Source organism: Alosa sapidissima, chromosome 12 (assembly GCF_018492685.1).
Source record: "Alosa sapidissima isolate fAloSap1 chromosome 12, fAloSap1.pri, whole genome shotgun sequence".
Lineage (NCBI taxonomy): Eukaryota > Metazoa > Chordata > Actinopteri > Clupeiformes > Clupeidae > Alosa > Alosa sapidissima.
In genome coordinates this window covers 25,139,254-25,157,579 of record NC_055968.1, presented here as the reverse complement: position 1 = coordinate 25,157,579, position 18,326 = coordinate 25,139,254, and the positions used below count along the sequence as shown (strand labels likewise).

The following is an 18,326-nucleotide window of genomic DNA, read 5'->3' as shown; positions in this document are numbered from 1 at the left end:
AGTTCATATTTGGCACATTCTCGAAGGATACATACACTATCAAGGAAAATGCATAGGTTCAGACTTTGTAAGCAAAGTCAGGTCCACATTTTTAAACCCCAAACCTGGATGGATTTGTGCTCCAATACAAGGAACTTAAATATGCCAAATCAGCAAAGAGTTTTACAACCCAAATGGTTTCAAAATCGAATGATAATTTACTACTCTAACATTGATGCGATATTGCCAGTTGCGCATTGAAGGACTGTTTTAGCCCAAAGAAAGTGCACACTGTGGACAGTACCATGGTAGACAAAGGGCACCTCATCTGTACAAACAGTTAACCAAACCAATGCATACACAGGAGAAGGACAAGACATCTACAAACAGTGTTCTCAGAGAGAAAAAACAAAAATAACAGCAGCTGACTCAGATCAATAACAATGTCCTAACATAAAAATTGGAAAAGTGCGGACTAGTGGAGAGCCTAGTCCGGAGAATGGAAGACACGTCCACGCATATTGGACTCCTTTCTCTTACTGGCATCTGCGGACTGTTCCAGCACAAGCATGCTGTCCATCATGACGAGAGATAAAACGGTAGCATGGATTTGATCAGAATGACAGCACTTGGTCTCAGCACAACAAAATAAAAGAACGAATCTAGACCTGATGCAAACGTACACATTTAAAACTCATGAAAACATTCAGAACAGTATGTAGGCAAGTAGATTTTCTTTGTATGTATGATTGTGGTCTCTGTTCTTGAGTGTGACGTCGCATGTCGATTAGTTACATTTAAATAGTTTTCATTTAACTTTTGTCATAGGACTACTTCATAACATACTTGGAGCCATTCCAATATCATGCATTTCCAGAATACCATATTATGTGCATATATATTCATATTTGCCTAAGGACTTACACAAAGTTTAAGGGCTATTAATGTCAATTGGTTTCTGTAATTCGCAGTTTTCCAAATAAAAAAAAAATAAACCAAATTTCCTTTTGGAATAAATTATGCAACCAATTCAATCAATTCCTGCTATGTCAGATCATACGTAAATCAATGGTCAGCTTTTATGCCTTCATATCAGTGCAACAACAGATACAGAACAGCAATATAATCAGAAAATGTGACGCCACATCTTCCCCAAACAGGAATGCAAGCAATATGATCAATCCCTATTTATCCACACCAAAAAAAGTGAAAACAAAACAAAATTCCCTTAAAATCATGTGTTTTTTTTCCACATTCAAGCACACCAGTACTAGCCTGACGAGCCAGACCCACATTAAAATGTAGGGTCTGGGCACTCATCGTTGGCAGTGCTCAGTCCGAGGGGCGGGATAATCGGTTGTCTTTCAAATTCCCTCTACACGCAATAGGACAGGGCTATGAGTCCCATGCGTTTTCCCACCGGAGCTAGTTGGCTAGTTCAAACTTTTGCCAACTAAAAAAAAAGCTTAACTCGTGTCACGCTGTTCACCAATAGCAACATCCATCTTCTTTGTTTTCAAGTAGCAAGGAATTCAAGCCAGACCGTTGCAACTCTGCCATCAATCATTATGTTAAGCCAGCTTAACGTCTCTATACACGATTTGATTGGCCTGATAGAAGTTTAATTTTTCCAGCACACAAGCCAACAGAGAGTTGCTAGACTAGCCTTGGCAGCAAATGTAATTTGCTGCCGCTAGGGTGCGTCTAGATTTCTAGGCTACACCAATATTACAAAGATGTGTGGCTCGCGCAAGAAAAACAGGTCAGGCTGGGTAAAGTCCATTTGGTCTGGAGTAACCTGTGCAATGATATGGATCATCAGTGCATGTCTTTAGAAAATTAAAACCAGAGACTCAACATGCACTCTCTCATTGTCCCCTTCTTTCTCACACAGAGACAGGATACAAACGCACTAATGTTTCCCTTTATACAGCCGTCACTCCAGGAATTAAAATAAATTAATCAAACATCAAATTGGAAAAACAAAGCCCCCGGCTCTTAAATTTGAAATATGTTCGGGTCTCGACAAAGCACAATTCACCAGTGTTACTGTGAATGCTCAGTAGAAGTCCTCATACTGTTGAGAGATGTTTCACGCGTTGAGGCTAAGAAACAGAGTTCTCTTCCGCTGTCAAAGCATGGTGAAAGAGATGACACTATTTCTATATATACCCACCACACAAGAGGAACTTCACAGAACTTACACCTTTTTTTCTCCAAAAAAGTAAAAGTATAAGACATAAGTCACCTGAAATAACATTCACAGTGCTATAATAAAAAAAAAATAAAAAAACAGAATAGTGTAACTGAAAACATATCACTGTCTACATGTGTTTTTCCCCCCTGCAAAACCATCTAACCACTTGGAGCACAAGTCAATGTACGTAGAATAGCTCATCTAGTTTAACTGTAATTCTAGGTATGTGCCAGGAGATGGTGCTGGAGAGGCTCTTATAGATGCTTCTCCTTGGTGATCCCGTTCTGCACGTGTTTCCTATGGTGAGAGGGGGGACAAAGATCAGGTCAGGAGATGATGATCAGCCAATGCAGAATAATACCGAGGGATATCACTTTTTCAAGGTTAGTAAGATAAGGGCTAGGGCTCATGGAATACTTTGAAATCACATCTAAATGAGCTCTTTGATCCTATCTGCATGTTACACAAGGTGTGGGGTATCTCATCTCCCCGAGATTGTGTTACTGACAGTGGGAGGTTGCCCCCACCCCACACCACCCCCTCCAACTCATTGTCCCATGTCCGAATGTAGCCCTGCAATAGCTGGGGAGAGAGTGCTGCGGGATTGCTGGGCAGATGTGCAAACATGTCCTGCCTGCATCTGTTGTGAAACAAGTCTTTAGCACGGTGCCATTTTTATACCTGGTAATTTGTATATCTGTATATGTGGTCTGTGGTTGTCATGTTTGTATCATAGCATGAAAATCATAAAACCATCTGCGGTTTCCTTGAGCAAGCATCTTTTTACTGTATGTGGCAGTAAGACTGTATGCATGTGCTGTGTGCATGTCTTCGCATATGGTTGCCTTTTGTATTTGTGACCCAAGTGAGTGAGCGAGTGAGTGTGTGCGTGTGTGTATCTGTGTGTATGCATATTCCTTGTGTGTGCGTGTGCATATTCCTTGTGTGTGCGCACGCATATTCCTTGTGTGTGTGTGTGTGTGTGTGTGTGTGTGTGTGTGTGTGTGTGTGTGTGTGTGTGTGTGTGTGTATGAACATACCCTTCCTCTTTGTCCTGATGGCCAGCATCAGGGTTCTGCATCTTGAGCTTTGCCTTCAGAGAGGCCTCTTCTTCCTCGTACTCCCGCACATCATTCACCTCCTTCATCTGGCCCGTCAACACTTTCACCACAAACAGTACGATGAACTGCAGACACATGGAGAGAAAGAGAGAAAGGTGGAGAAAAGATGCAGAGAGAAAAGAGGGAGAAAGAAAGGAAAATAGGTGGAAAAGAAAGAGCATGATAAGTCAGTACTAGAATGGACTATCTGAGAGCAAGAGAGAGAGAACAAGATAAAAGTACTATGAGGTAACAATATGCTATCATATATCATAACAAGATATACTGTGAGATGACAAGACAGCTATTGAAGTACAGACAAAGAGGGAGAGAGAGAGAGAGAGAGAGAACATCAAAGGTGTATATATAATCCCACACTATAACCACAAAGAGGAAGAAAAGTGAAAAAATTAAATACTTTTTTTTTTAAAAAATCACCAACTCCCAACACCTCAGAACCCAAACACTACTGCCTCTAACCCAACACCACTCCAGCTGCCCGGCACCAGAACCGAACACCACAACCCTGCGCCAAACCAACACACTCCTCACCCACGTCTGCCTCGGAATCCGGAATGCCGGAATCTGCTGCTTACTTTAGAAGGGGGCTGCCGACATGCGCACGGAAGAGGAATCACACAACATTCTCAGCTGTCAGCAGTCAACATTCATCAACAGCACACACGATCACACGTCCAGATGGCTTCAATTAAGACAGCCAGGCATGAAACATCAATGACAAGCATGGAAACATGAACTTGCCTGTAAATCACAATACAACTGGCAAAAAGCACTGATGAGAGCAGACACATCCAGGAAGAAAGACAGTAGCCAAGACTTGGGGAGAGATAAAGAAGGTTGAGTATGCCTCCATGAAGAGATGGTCAGTCAAAAGAGTGAAGGAGTAGAGAAGGGGGAGAGTAAGAGAGAGAAAGAAAGAGAGAAAGAAAGAGTGAGAGAGAGAAAGAAAGAGAGAGAGAACTGGCCAGTGTCTGGATTCTCGACTCAAAAACATGTGGGCCTGAGCCTTATTCGTGAGCCAGTTCTGATCATAGGGAGAGCGACAGAGAGGCAGGAAGTAGTCAAGCCGTCTCACCAGGAACCAGTAGATGTTCATAAGGAGCAGCGCGAGCAGCAGGGCATTGAAGAAGAAGTAGAAGGGGATGTTAGGCACCAACTGGAGACTGGCCACACAGGAGGCGTAGAGAACCTTCAGTGGGAACCAGTACAGACGGAACCAGAACCTGCCAGGTAGAACAAAGAGGGGACACTCACTCGTTTGTGTGGTGTGAGGGATCTCAACCATGACTCAAGACACACAAACACACACAGAGTTAACAGTTCACTGCGCAACCTGTAAATAAATAAGCCGGCGTCTACTGACACAAACAGAAATATAGCTGCAAGCAGCAATGTGGGGGCCAAGCAGTTGAGCAGGAGTTGTCATGGCAACCCAATGTTGATACATTATACACACACCCAATTAACCCCCCCCGTCCCACACACACACATATACACAGATAAACTTCCTCCCCCACACACCCCAATGGCTCCCCACACATACGCATGCCTCAAACTTCACCAAATGTATTGTGCGTCCTCAGGTTGTAGTCACAAGTCCACATACCAAGTTTGGTGTCGATACGAGAAAGTGTTGATAATTATAGCGCCCCTAGTGTTCAAAGGTCACTAAATATATTGAGCGTCTTCGGGATGTGTCCCGAGTCCATGTACCAAGTTTGGTGTCGATACGAGAAAGTGATGCAAATTATAGCACCCCTAGTGGTCAAAGGTCGCTAAAATTATTGTTTGTCCTCAGGATGTGCTCCCGAGTCAATGAGCCAAGTTTGGTTTCGATACGTGAAAGCATTGAAGAAATATGAGCCCACTTCCTGTGATTATAGCGCCACATAGTGGTCAAAATGTACCACATTTCTTGAGCGTCCTCCTGATTGGGTCATGAGCCCATATACCTAGTTTGGTTTTGATATGTGAAAGCATTGCTGAGATATCACTTCACTTCCTGTTTGGCGGCTTCGCCGCCAAACTTGATTGGTCGTCACAGGCAACCGGTTTTGAATATGTCTCCAAAAAGCAATGCGTTTATGAGTCAAGGTCTGACGATCATCTACGTCAAGTTTCATGAAAATCGGAGAAACTTTGTGACCTTTGATGCCTTTTAAATGTTTTTGGTGAAATCCAATATGGAGGTCGTATTAATTATGTTGACGTCATATGTTGACATGTGTCGGCCTAAGGACCTCTCAAGGTATTAACAGATATCACTAATATGCTTTAATTCCAAACACATGACCCGTTACAGGCTAAAACGTAATTTTGGTAATTATAGCGCCACCTATAGGTCAAAAGTCACCAAATTTATTGAGCCTCCTCCTAATTGGGTCCTGAGACCCTATACTGAGTTTGGTGTTGATACGCGAAAGCCTTGCTGAGATCACTTCACTTCCTGTTTGGCGGCTTCGCCGCCAAACTTGATTGGTCGTGACGGGCGACGGGTTTTGAATATGGCTCCTAAAAGCAATGCATTTATGAGTCATGGTCTGAAGATCATCTGCATCAAGTTTCGTGAAAATCGGACAAACTTTGCCAACTTTGATGCCTTTTAGCTGTTTTTGATTAAATCCAATATGGCAGCCTGATCAATTAAGTTTACCTCATAAATTCACATCTGCGTTGAGTTCGGTCTCATCCAAGGATTCCAAATATACCTTAATGTTCAAAATGTGATGTACGGTAAATGCATAGATGCAATTCAAACTTTGAAACGTTGGTGGCGCTAGAGCACTCCAGGTGCAGACATCAAACTTTGATAAATTAAAGATATGACTGTACCGAATCAATGTGCCAAATTTCTCAACTTTTTACTGTACGGTTCAATGGCAAATGAGCGTTTCGTTATAATAATAATAATAAGAATACGTAGAATCACTATGGGTTGCCTCGCAGCTTCGCTGCTTGGCCCCCAACTACATGACAAGTCAGTGACCTTGTGTGTGGGTGTGTGTTTGTGACTGCCAGCTAAATCTCACCAGGTGATGCTGAAGCTTACAGAGCCCATGTTGGAGAGAATGTCGTTGATCAAGTAGTAGCTTCCCCCCCGGGTCTTGAAATAGACATTCAGTTTGGTGAACTCCAGCTGAATGTCATTGATGTCATGTAGGAACAGCACTAACACCCCAATGTTGTGGTATCTGCAGCAGGAACACAAAGTATTACATTCCCGTGTATGTAAGTGATAGCCTACATCCAATACAGGCAATAGTGGTCAAGCAGTTTGGGTGAGCGCACAATGGACACTCTGGTGCTGGTTCCTGTGGTCTCACCTGAAGGCATAGGAGAATGTGATGAGGGCCAGCGTGATCACATGATGGACCACCATGACGGCCGAGTCCTTCCTCCAGGCGTCCATGTAGACGGTGGCGTATATGGAGTGACCGTAGAAGCTGCCCTGGATCAGATAGGCGATGGCGATGTCCGTGGGCACTGACATGCCACTCTTCCAGTCTGTCGTCAGGAATAACGTGCCAATGAGTCGTCAAGCATAATGCACACGCACAGGAAGCAACACCACACACACACCTTTACATTTCATCCATCACACACACACCCCCCCAAGAGACACATACATCCACTTTCATTCTCATATACACGCATAAGTACGCACACACACCCTAAAAGACACATATATCCACTTCCATTAGCTTGTGTCAAAAGCACTAAGCAGCTTTCTATCTACTTTCCCCTGGACAGGAATTTGTGAGCCTGTGATGCACCATTGGTATGTCCGGTAGAGGCGTCATTAGTGCCCAACAGGCTGATTTTCGTGGGATATGGAGACTCGGCCTGACAGGACGCCATGCAGTATTTATGGAGCTTCCCCCGGGGACGCATTAACCTGGAAGTTTGAGGAACTTTCCACGCTGAGCCAAGCTGAGGCAGAGCCATTGCTGCCTCGGTTGTTACTGCCGCTGCTGCTGCTACTGCTGTTGTTGATGCCACAGCCTTTAATGCGTATTGATCCCCTCCCCGTCATTAAACATTGAGAACACAATTACAACAGTCGGCGTGGGCCCGGGGGCCGCCAGAGCAGCTTTAGGCTGGGAAGCACCATCTCAGAGAGTCTCGTAATGAGCTATCATTGCTTGCTATAAAGCTTTCTGACCGGGGTGTTATAGGGGAAAGAGTGCTCATCAGCACACTTTTTTATTGTACAAATAGGTTTGTGTTTTATTTCCACCATGGACTTTAAATATCCTTGTAATGGTATTTGTCCCTATGCAAATACACAAACATGATAATATGCAAATTTGCAAGAATGACAGTTGACAAGGAATATCGTTCCGTCACACAAAAGAGCATTTGCTCATTTGGAGCAAGCTACATCTCTGATCTAGGAAGATCCCCCTAGTTTAGCTACAAAGTAAATATTAAGTATGGCATTAAGTCAAAGTTTCAGACTGCAGCTGAAACAGCAAAACTATCATGAACACCAAATACACACAGTACAGCTAACTTACTTACCCCAAATAAAATTTAATTTAACACATGTTTTCATAAGCAAAAAGTTAAATATTGTTTGATTAACCTCTCTGGTAAAATGTTTGTGATGAATGCCTATGAAAACCAGCCAACGTGTGTTTCCACAGGCAACCACTGTCAGCCTTTCAGTTCCTTATCTTGTCCCACAGAACAACAGTCAGCTAAATACTGGATCAGGAGATATTTATTTTTGTTACAAATTATAACTGATAAAAATTCATTCTAAGGCGCTTAGCCCTTTCTCGGTTAAGCTCACAGACCAGTACGTTGACTAATGCACAGTATTAAAATAATACAACTCCATGGACTTTTGTATCTTTGAAGAGGATGAGATTTGCATTACAATATTAAATATCTATTTAATATGAGCCTTTTCTGTAGTCATTTAACTCAATGCCGTGTAATTTTATGAAAAATACTGGTGTCTTAAACTGAAAAATAAAAAGTGGGATTTGGATTAGTAACTTGATACAATCAAAATAGGCCAACTGATACAAAATTGCCATTCTAGCCACAATATTGACATTCAGTGCAGAGGGGCTGTGACAGTTGCAGGAGTAATAAGTGGTCATTTGTAAAAGCACCCATCAAACCACAACTAAAAGAAGTCCAACACCATCATCCGACACCAGCAATTTACACTGTAATAAGTGACCTTTCTTATGACAGGCTTTGGAAAGCCCCTTGAGTTTGAACACGCGGGGACTCCCACAGAGAGGTCTGTGCCTCCGGCTTACCATAGAAAACGGACGGCGGGTTGTAAAAGAAGGTGTACTGGGTAAGGAAAAGTAGGTAGGTGCTGTAGGACCACGACATGGTGTAGAAGACCAGCTTCCACGCGCTCTCCGGCATCTTGGCAGTGTCTTTGGGCTGGAGACAACACCACTGTGCAAACGGCTGCAGGGGGGACACAAAAGAGAGACACAAAGGTTGCTTATCAAAACACAAAGCCACACTCCCGCCAGGGACACTGTGATATATCAAACAGGGTTCATACAGCAACATCTGCGACTGCACACGTGTTGATGTCGTGTTTGTTTTAAGAAACCGATGATGATAAAAACAGTGGGGAGTAGGCAAGAGGACTGGAGTTGAGTTGTGCTGGACGAGTACCCTCAGTGAACCTCATGGCTGTTCGCTTCATGTGCTACGCCAGCAGAAAAAGAGCTGAAAAGCTGAGACGTGCTTCCTTCGTCAGAGAATCCTGGAGTAAACTGTGGGCGGCCTAGTGTGTCGTGGGGGGTGGGAGGGTGGGTGGCTGATTAGCAAAAACACAGTGCACACACTCAGATAAGCCTGGGGGGTGGGCAGGTGCACAGGTTCCATGCTCACAGGTGGTGGTGGGAGAACGTGGGAACCAGTGTGCCGCGTCTTATCTCTCCACATGACAGAGTATCTGCTGCTGTCGAGCGATGGTCACCCAAGCCCGGTCGACGTAACCGGAGATAAAAAAGCGAAAGGGCAATTTACTCAGGAGCGCGTCGTAATCATTTATCTTTTATCGGTCACGGCAGGCAGCCGGGGGTCTACTGCTCCTATTCGCTTTCATTCCAGGGCAGCTTCAGGTAACCCCCCCCCCCCCCCCCCCCCCACACACACACACACACACACACACACACAGGACTCCATCAGACCAAAACGTGCCTACGGACCAAGCCAACTGCCAGTCCTCCATTGAGAGACAGAGAGGGGAGAGAGAGAGAGAGAGAAAGAATGAAGAGAAAGAAGAGAGAGGATAGAAAAAGAGACATGGAGAGAAAGAGAGCACGCGCTTGTCACATGACCACATCCTGGGGCACTGAGCCACGTTGGTTGTCGGCCTCTGATTGGTTGTCGGCCTCTGATTGGCGCAGGAGACCTGGCCATGTGTTCCTGCTTGTGAGTCGTGTGCAGCAGAAGTAGCGGCGGCAGCAGTGGGGACGGTGGCAGCCCGAGCAGCAGCATCAGCGGCAGCAGGATATCCACCTCGTGCCTTCCTGGCCCTCGCTCCACCCCGGCGCATTTATTTATAGAGGCCAGCTGTCAGCAGCATATCCACCACTCTGCCGTCTCCAGCGCCGGCCCCAGACTCCCCCTCCTCCTCCCCGCCTTGACTGGGCATGTCTGCATGTCGGCCGGTGCGCGTACCACATGGCCCAGACCCGTCATCACCCACGCCGCTGCCTACGAACGAGGCACAGCGTGGGGTCGAGAGCCCAGGCCAGACTGCAACGGAACGGAGGACTACCCTTCTGAGTTCCTCTCAATCATAGTGTCTGGCCAGGGGGTGATTCTCTGCATCTCTTGCACAACATTTACAGTTCCTCTATTTGCACAATGTGTTGCAAAATTAGCAGTTCTCAAGATACATAGAATAAATAGCCCAACACCTTGTTGTGGTAATAGCATAAATGCAAGTCGGGCTTTTGCTAGGGTGCAAAGATGTTTGCAGAGAAAGACGATTTGAGATTCAGTGAGAAGGGGGATTGACCTACAACTAAGGTCTGAGCTTCAAATTAGCAGTACCTCATTCTAATCACAGATGCCTTAAATTCACTTTAAGGGCTTTTCTGCGAGACCCCAAGAGCCCTGTGAAATCTAATCATCACAGACTGAATTTGACAGACACATCATCTGAACTCTGTTTGAACCTCTTCCTACTTGTTCGAACACGACCGATTCCCGGAAATGTTCTCTATTCTACCCCCATTTTCAGTCAAGGAAAAGGCCCTTGTATCCGTAGCAACCACTTAACGATGGCAGGTTTCTGTTGCCAAAATCTCACAGGCCTCAATCTGACCAGCTGTTCGCTGCCACGAGTATCTCAGTCGCTTGTGTCTCCCTCTTTTCCTTCCACTTTCAGTTACAAAGACTCCACAAAAGGGCTTCATCTGACGTCGTGTCGAGGGGATACATTTAGCAGAGCTTGACATTCCCCAGAGACATCTGCCAGCATAGGACAAAGCAGCCAACCCCCAAAAACAGACCGCCCCACCCCCCCCTCACCTTCACCCCAAGCCCCTTCCCAACATGCACTGCTGAGTCACTGCAGGGAGTGGGGGGAGGGGGGATTCTATGATAAATAACTGCGACTGAGTGGAACTTGACCCTTCCACAACAAAAGCATCAGGGTTAGAATCAGGATTACTGGCACAAATTTACCCCAGACTAAACTTGCATCAACCCAGTGATTATGGGTAAGTGGAAAGGTCATTCATCCTGTGACAAGGAGACATCAATACGTCCACTCATATTAGAGAGATGGCTTCTGAGGACAATTTGAAAGACTAATTGTCAAACCTGATGAGCTTGAGACATCCATCTCCATGGCATTCTTTCAGCTCGAAACAGCAGTCAGGTGCTAGCAAATATCATGTTCACTAAGGGTGGGAACTGCCAGATGCGACAACACTATCATATTTGATACTACATTGTATCGATTAGGGTTGTGTATTGGCAAGAATTTGGCGATATGATACACATCACGATACAGGGTTACGATTCGATATACTGCAATATATTTCAATACTGTGCGAAAGGATATATTGTGAAAGGCGATATATTGCGAGTCTCACTTTAGAAAAACTTATATTATAAAGAAGACACCATCATACGCATAAAATGTAAGTAAAGAAAGTTTGCTTTACAATTCAGTACACTGTACAGTACAGTTTCTGCCTATGTCAATAACAAAATAAAGTGCTTGCATGTAAACTGTTAATAAAAAAAATATCATTGTTATGTTTTTGAAAATCGATTGTGTATGCAAGACCACAACATCTGCCTCAAGTCATAACAATGAAGATGGAACGTGGAACTGTGACGTGGTCAGCAGGGGAACTCATTTACTGACATTAAGGCCTGTACTCCTCCTCTGGACATACACTCACACACACCTGAAACTGGCTCGGCTTGTCCAGCGGCCTTAATCTCAGGGAGGTATTACGGCAGTCATCCCCTTAATTGACTTGCAGAATGAGATCAAATGAACATGGAAACACTTCGTCACGGGATTATGCACACTTTATTCTTCTCCAGAAACATGAGCCCAAGCCGGCAAGGCGCTCTCAGTCAATGCTTGCTCTCCTTACAAGTGCCCATCTCTCTTTTCACCCATTTGTGGTAAGCAGACAAATTGCCTATGAGGAACTCTTACTTATATTGTCCATTGACACAAAATGGTTATTTTTAACAATGCAACATTGATTTAGACTCACTCTCCCATTCTATTGAATGAGACAACACACAATGTAAATAATTAATGTTTCTTTTTGTCAGTGAATGACGAGATAAGGCATTAATCAAACTTCACATGAAACAATGACATAAGCAAAGAATGCCTGATACCGTTCGCCACCACATGATTAACGACTGTAGATTTCCTCTGCACTGAACACAGAGCGAACACTGATTGAATCTGTGGGTAGCTTCTCCGTGAATGAGAGACAACACAGTTACTCAAAGTTTAAAAATTAACTTCTATAGCTGGTCAAACCAGTGGGAGTTCTTTAAATCATCTCCATTGACTCAACTGGTACAAAACGTCCAGCAAACTAAGCCATTGTTACACTGTTTCATGACCCAAGTCTGTTCCTTGAATAACCATCTGGCCATCATTTATAATGCAACAGGCTGGCATCCTCAGCAGAGTAAAAGTGAAGGGAGAGCTTGCCACTGTAATCCAATTTCTTCCATTCAAACAGTGCTTCTGGAGGGGGCTGTCACGCTGTACACTAAATCAATACGGCACATTACCACTCCTTCAGCATAAGGGTAATTCATATGAAGTCACCCTCTCCCTGGCTTGCTTCACAGATGCGGGGAGGGAGGAGACCACTAACGCAGGACGTCAATTATACAAAAATGCGTCTCCATTTCCTGTTTTCCAATCTGTAGGGTAGTGTGTCCGTCAACAGCGGCCCGTGCAACAGGAGACCAAAAGTCAGCGATTACAAGCAAAGGGCGGGACAGCCGCAGGCCCAGACGCCATCCTAGGGATTCGGAAGCAAACCCATTAACAAAACCCAGCTTTAGATCTCCGCGGATCAACGCTGGGGCCATTAGTGTGCCATGACCGTTGTGCAATTACTCTTTCTGAACTGCCATGTGTTGGTGAAGTCAACGGTCACTCAGGTGCCAGCCTCTTTTGAGTGCCGTGCATGTGTGCAAGGCACAATTTTGCACAAATTGGATTCCAACTGGGTGACATGTCTCTCCTCCTACACATCAAGCTCAAGAGGCTCAATTAATCAAGGTGCTGAAGCACTACAGCTTCCATCATGAAGTGAAAGGCATACACGAGTAATGCTTATCGTCTGTTGCTAGCGGTCACTAGCACATGCTGATGTGAATGCAAGACAACAGGATGGTATCCGGGAATAATAAGCCTAGCCTGTAGCACTTCTCCAGCTAGGTGGGCTCAGGAATTTGATAGCTGGCCTGAAACAAATGTGTTTGGTAAGTATCTGACACAACAATGTATTTTTGCAGATAAACATCACCACCCCTGCAAGCGGTCTCCTGTGGTTTCTCGACGGGCGGCCTGTGAGGAATTTACAAGGGGAAAATAACGTGCAGCTGAGTGTTTTTACTCTGGGCGGGCATTGCTTCCTGCCCCGTGAGTGCATCTGGAGAGTCCATGTATCAGTGAGGCAAATTGACCCTTGTTAATGACGATGCAGTGTGCTGATCTAGCACAGAACAGTATATGTGTGTGTGTGTGTGTGTGTGCTTGCACATGGGTCATGAACATACTCTTTCCATGCCACACGCGCTGCACTGTCTATGCAGGAAGTGAAACCATTATATCGTTCTCAGTCACACATGTCGCCTTCAGAAAGAGACTCGTTTCTCTCCACCATTACACTGTGGGGTTGACTATAAGAGCTATCCCCTTCTTGATCAGGGGATAGTAGGCTAAAATGTTGCCCTCAAGATACAAGGACGGTATGTATGATTAAGGTAGTCATAGTCCTCTTGATTAATTATATTCATTAGTTTGTATACTGTTCTAGACACGTTCTAATGTCATTTGGAAAGAGAGTTCTAGTAGCCTAGAAATCTAGACGCACCCTAGCGGTGGCAAATTAATTTGCTCAGCCTGTACGTCTAGTATCAAACCATAGGGATTTCTATTGGCTAACACCGTGGATGTTATTCAATCACAGCGCTCTATTTTGTTAGAGAGTCTTAAGGCGGGCTTAACAGGATAACGACAGTCCTGCGACGGTGAACAACAAGGAAGGTGGCTATGGCGAACTAAGAGCGGTTGTTTGAATCGGCGTTGACGTCAACTTCGGAGAAGTTGCACTTGTGCTTTTCTTTGAAAGTTGAGCAACACAATGCACTTAAGTCATTCCTTTCGAAGAAGGATGTATTTGCCGTTTTGCCGACCGGATACGGATATGGTCGTAGCGCTGGCCTATTGCATGCCTAGGCAGTTTGAAAGACAATTCTCTGCCCGCCCCTTGGATTAAGCGAGGTGAATGGTTCGATGCCAGACTATACATTTCAATGATATAGGATGGCCTGCCAGGCTAGAGTTCTAGAGCTTCACAGCACATGTCCTTAGCTGTTTAAACTAATCAAGTCTAAGTAACTCCATCTCCACCTGAACCCATCAGCTCAAATGCTCCTTAATAAACATCATGCCATGGATGCCAAGATCGAAGTTTCCTCTAGGTTTAAAATATTTACAGGGTCGACAGCCTACTCTAACAGTATAGGAAACAGAATATCTGTTTGTCATAGTTATCAATTGTAGGGCAATTAATTAAGCAGAGAAAGCTGTAGAACTGATGAAATGACGGGTTCTTATGGTCTGGTTACCCATCAATTGCAACAGTAAGATTCACCCATGACCACATAACCCAGAACTTCTCACTTTCCTTGAAACCATCAAACATTACCAGTCCATGTAGGTGCTGGAAATGATGGCACCAAAACCTTCTGTCCTGACATTAATGTTCTCATAAATCTTAAGAGGTGCTGTGGGCGAACTAATCTGTTTAAACCTTCGTCCGTGGATCTTCTCAAACGGGTATGCGAATAATGCGTAAATGTCGCAAATAGCTTTGCAGTTGATAGGTTCTTCCACAAATACTACTACTGACTGTTGTTGCAGTTCAGTGAAAGATTTTGACAGATGTATTTAGTAGTCCACGAGGGTGGACAGCGTCACACAATATGCCAAGTTATCGGCAAGTGTTTACCTTGAATAGGCATCCGGTCAGCCCCCGTCGCATCTGCGTCCACATAACAGCGCAGATAAAGAACAGCCCCATCTCGGTCCAGGTAATATAGGCATTGTCCAGCAGGGTTCTTCTGGAGAGCTCCAAGCCGCAGTCGCTACAGTCCTTCAAGGCACTGGCCATGACGGAACATGCTCTAGTGAAGAGGTCCACATAACCTGGCATGGGCTCCTCAGCCACGCCGAGGTTCATACTATCATCTCCGTTATGTTCGCCCATTGTGCTAAGTAACTACTACAATACTTGCAGGGTAAAAAAAAAATCAGGTGACGGAGAAAAACCCTCCTCACTGTATTCACTGTGCTCTTTGCGCAAATCCCTGCTACTAACTTGGCTAACCTTATAACGTGAAAAAAAAAGTTTAAGCTGCTTAACCACTCAAGTAGCCTAATACTTTGTTGCTATATACAGACATGAATATGACATATGTCCATGTCGAAAAACGTCGGATGATATATCTCCGCTAATGTTAGTATATTTGTGTCGTTGTCCTCCAAACCTTTAGCTGGCATATTATTGGACTACAGATGTATGATCACTTGATAGTGGTGGCTAGCTAGGCAGATAATGGTGATATAAAATTCTGAATGTGGCGCGGTCAGCTAGCTTTAAGAGCTGGCTAACTGGCCAGCTAGGAGTACCACGACCCCTCTACCACCATAGCAGAGTGAAGGATGCTTGATAAAGGTGCCATCTCAATTAAATGCATATTAAACGAAGAATTGGGTCTTCAAATGAAGATTTACAATAAATCACGTTAACTGATAACGTCACCGTTATTAGCTAGCTAACGTTAGCTGGTATTAAGCGAGCGGTCTAAAGCCGTTAACCTTACAGGAGTAGATGTCAGCTTCCTCGCTAGCTGTCTTTGTAGACCACTAAATTCGCCTAATTGATGGATGGTATCAATGTAGTGAACACACATAAGTAAAAGAGTTAGCTATCGACCAATATCATCAATACCATTTTAACACCACTCTATAATGTTAACGGTAACATTGATAGTGATGCATTCAGTTGCATTACATGCAGCCTTTGGAAGAGGCAAACGTCAAACAGACTATCCGTTCCTTTCTATTATTCGCCTTATATAACATATCTTCCTTCTTTCATCTGGTAAAAACAATGTCCCTGCCACATTAATCTACAAACCTGGAACATCTTCAACGCTAAAAAGAAACGTTGGTTAGATATATCCTGTAATCCTTAGTGATGAGCGCCTTGTGGAGTGCTCTGTCTGGTCAACGTGTCCAGGGTGCGAGAGACTGGCTGCTGCGCCTTGACAAACGTGAAAGAAAAAAACGCGCTGTCCCTCAGCTGCTGTTGAAGGAGCACACGAGTGCCCAGTAAATGTGACCAGTTTCCAAAAAAAACGTGGTAACGAACACCTCTTCTTTGAGATCTAAGAGACACACTACCGTTAAGACAGGAGGCTTTGCAGAAAAAAAGCAGAGGTGACGTGACGTAATTAAGGCCCGCTATCTTCTTCAACTGCAAGGATTATAGGGGGGGAAACAGTTAAAGACACAGTGCCTCTACTGGCAGTGGTGGACAGTACAGCGAATGCTTTCGAAAATTTATAATAAGATAAGTATATCTCCAAGTATAGTTTTAAGTAATCATTGGCTACACTATGTATAATCTTAAAACATGGATCAAACAATTTAAGTTTAACTGTTTTGAGAATGAAGACGCGAGGCCTGTACCTGGAAATAACTTCTTCAATAGTCTATAGGCTAAAGCAAACATTTAAGACGAGTAAATTCAAGACAAATTGTAGCATAACAAAACCGTTCCTGTCTGTAACTAGGCCTACTGTAACTTTACATAACTTGAAGACATTTTCTAGCATTAATGCAAATAACATCGAACACGTGCGCTGGCTCAGTATTTCAGATAGGACATCTCACTATGGAGATTAAAGAGCCTCCAAAATATGTTTTTATGAATATCCATGAATTAGCTAAAAAAAACACATCAACAAACTGGGTGTTTGACTTTCTCCCGGGACAGGGTGTAGATTAATGTCAGCTTAGCTACAAGTTGATCTAATCACTGTGTACGTTTGATCAATACTAGCTATAGGCCTATGGCCCTGCTGGAATTCAAGAATGAATGAATAGAAGGAATGTTACATGGCAGAATCATGCTGGATGCTTGGAGGAAAAAACAATGAAAGTTCATACGAACAAACGGGAAGTATTTAAACATTATTGAATCATATAATTAGCAATTCAATTGTAACCACACACATTTGGCTGTTAAAGCCAGGCAGTTTGCATACGTATAGGCCTATATCTCTTGAGTACTTCCTTCACTCTCTGTCCCTGCTGTGTTCAGCCAGACACCCTGGAGATACAATCCTTCATTTTTACATTCTCTGCTCTTCTGACTTGAAGGTTTCTATTATTTCTAAAAACCCTTTGCATGTTAAAGACTGCATAGGACAATTCCACACAAAACTGTCACGCCCATAACGCCAACACAATGCCATAAGGTATGATGTGAATGATAATTTTGAAATGTAAGCATTCACTCTTCTTTGTAGAACTTACATGAAAAACTTTTCACATAATCATTTGCATTATACAAATACCATGGCATTTAGTTGGCATTATGGATGTGACAGTTTTGCCCCATGGAATTGCCCCATAACTGAATCTGTCATCTCACCAAGGTTGGCAGGAAGTACGAATGAATAGGCTCTTGGGTACCTTAGACATGAGGCTCTATGATTGCCATTTATTAACACCTGTTGCCATGATTCATATGTTACTATAAGCCTATGGTTGATCTAGAAAGCTATTTACTCAAATTACCCTGAATGTTTTTCATTCAGCAGCACATTGTACAATTTGGTGGTTTTCCTGGTGTGCCCTATTCATCTGTGTCTGTGAACACAATAGAAAGACAGATTTTTTTTACAGAATAAGTCAAAGGAATGTAGCCTACTAAAACATGGTGCCTGCTTTTATATTGGTGGAAAATCTGCTTAGAAAGTCTGAAATTGTGATCAGGATTGTCTGGTTAGGCGTCCGGTAGAAGTTTTTCTGATTTTGTAGGCTTACTTCCCGACAGATTTATAGACACCATCACATTTTACAAGTCAATACAGATACAACCCATCTATAAATCCAGACCTAACATGACAACACAGATTAACAGATTTTCAGGGTGAGAGGGGAAAAGACAATATTGTATGGGAGTGTATTGAACCTTGAAATGAACTGGCAGAGTCAGAAAACCATAAAAATAAAACCC

General features: G+C 43.8%; 1 protein-coding gene across 1 annotated transcript; it reads right to left on the bottom strand.

Moving 5' to 3' along the window:
* Positions 1-1,580: 1,580 nt before the first annotated feature.
* cers1 (ceramide synthase 1) lies at positions 1,581-16,538 on the bottom strand. Its single transcript, XM_042057556.1, has 7 exons — positions 15,027-16,538; positions 8,574-8,733; positions 6,621-6,801; positions 6,327-6,488; positions 4,373-4,520; positions 3,217-3,362; positions 1,581-2,473 (listed from the first exon to the last, which is right to left on the bottom strand). The coding sequence occupies exons 1-7, from the start codon at positions 15,282-15,284 to the stop codon at positions 2,431-2,433; spliced, it is 1,098 nt and encodes a 365-aa protein (XP_041913490.1). The 5' UTR covers positions 15,285-16,538; the 3' UTR covers positions 1,581-2,430.
* Positions 16,539-18,326: the final 1,788 nt, after the last annotated feature.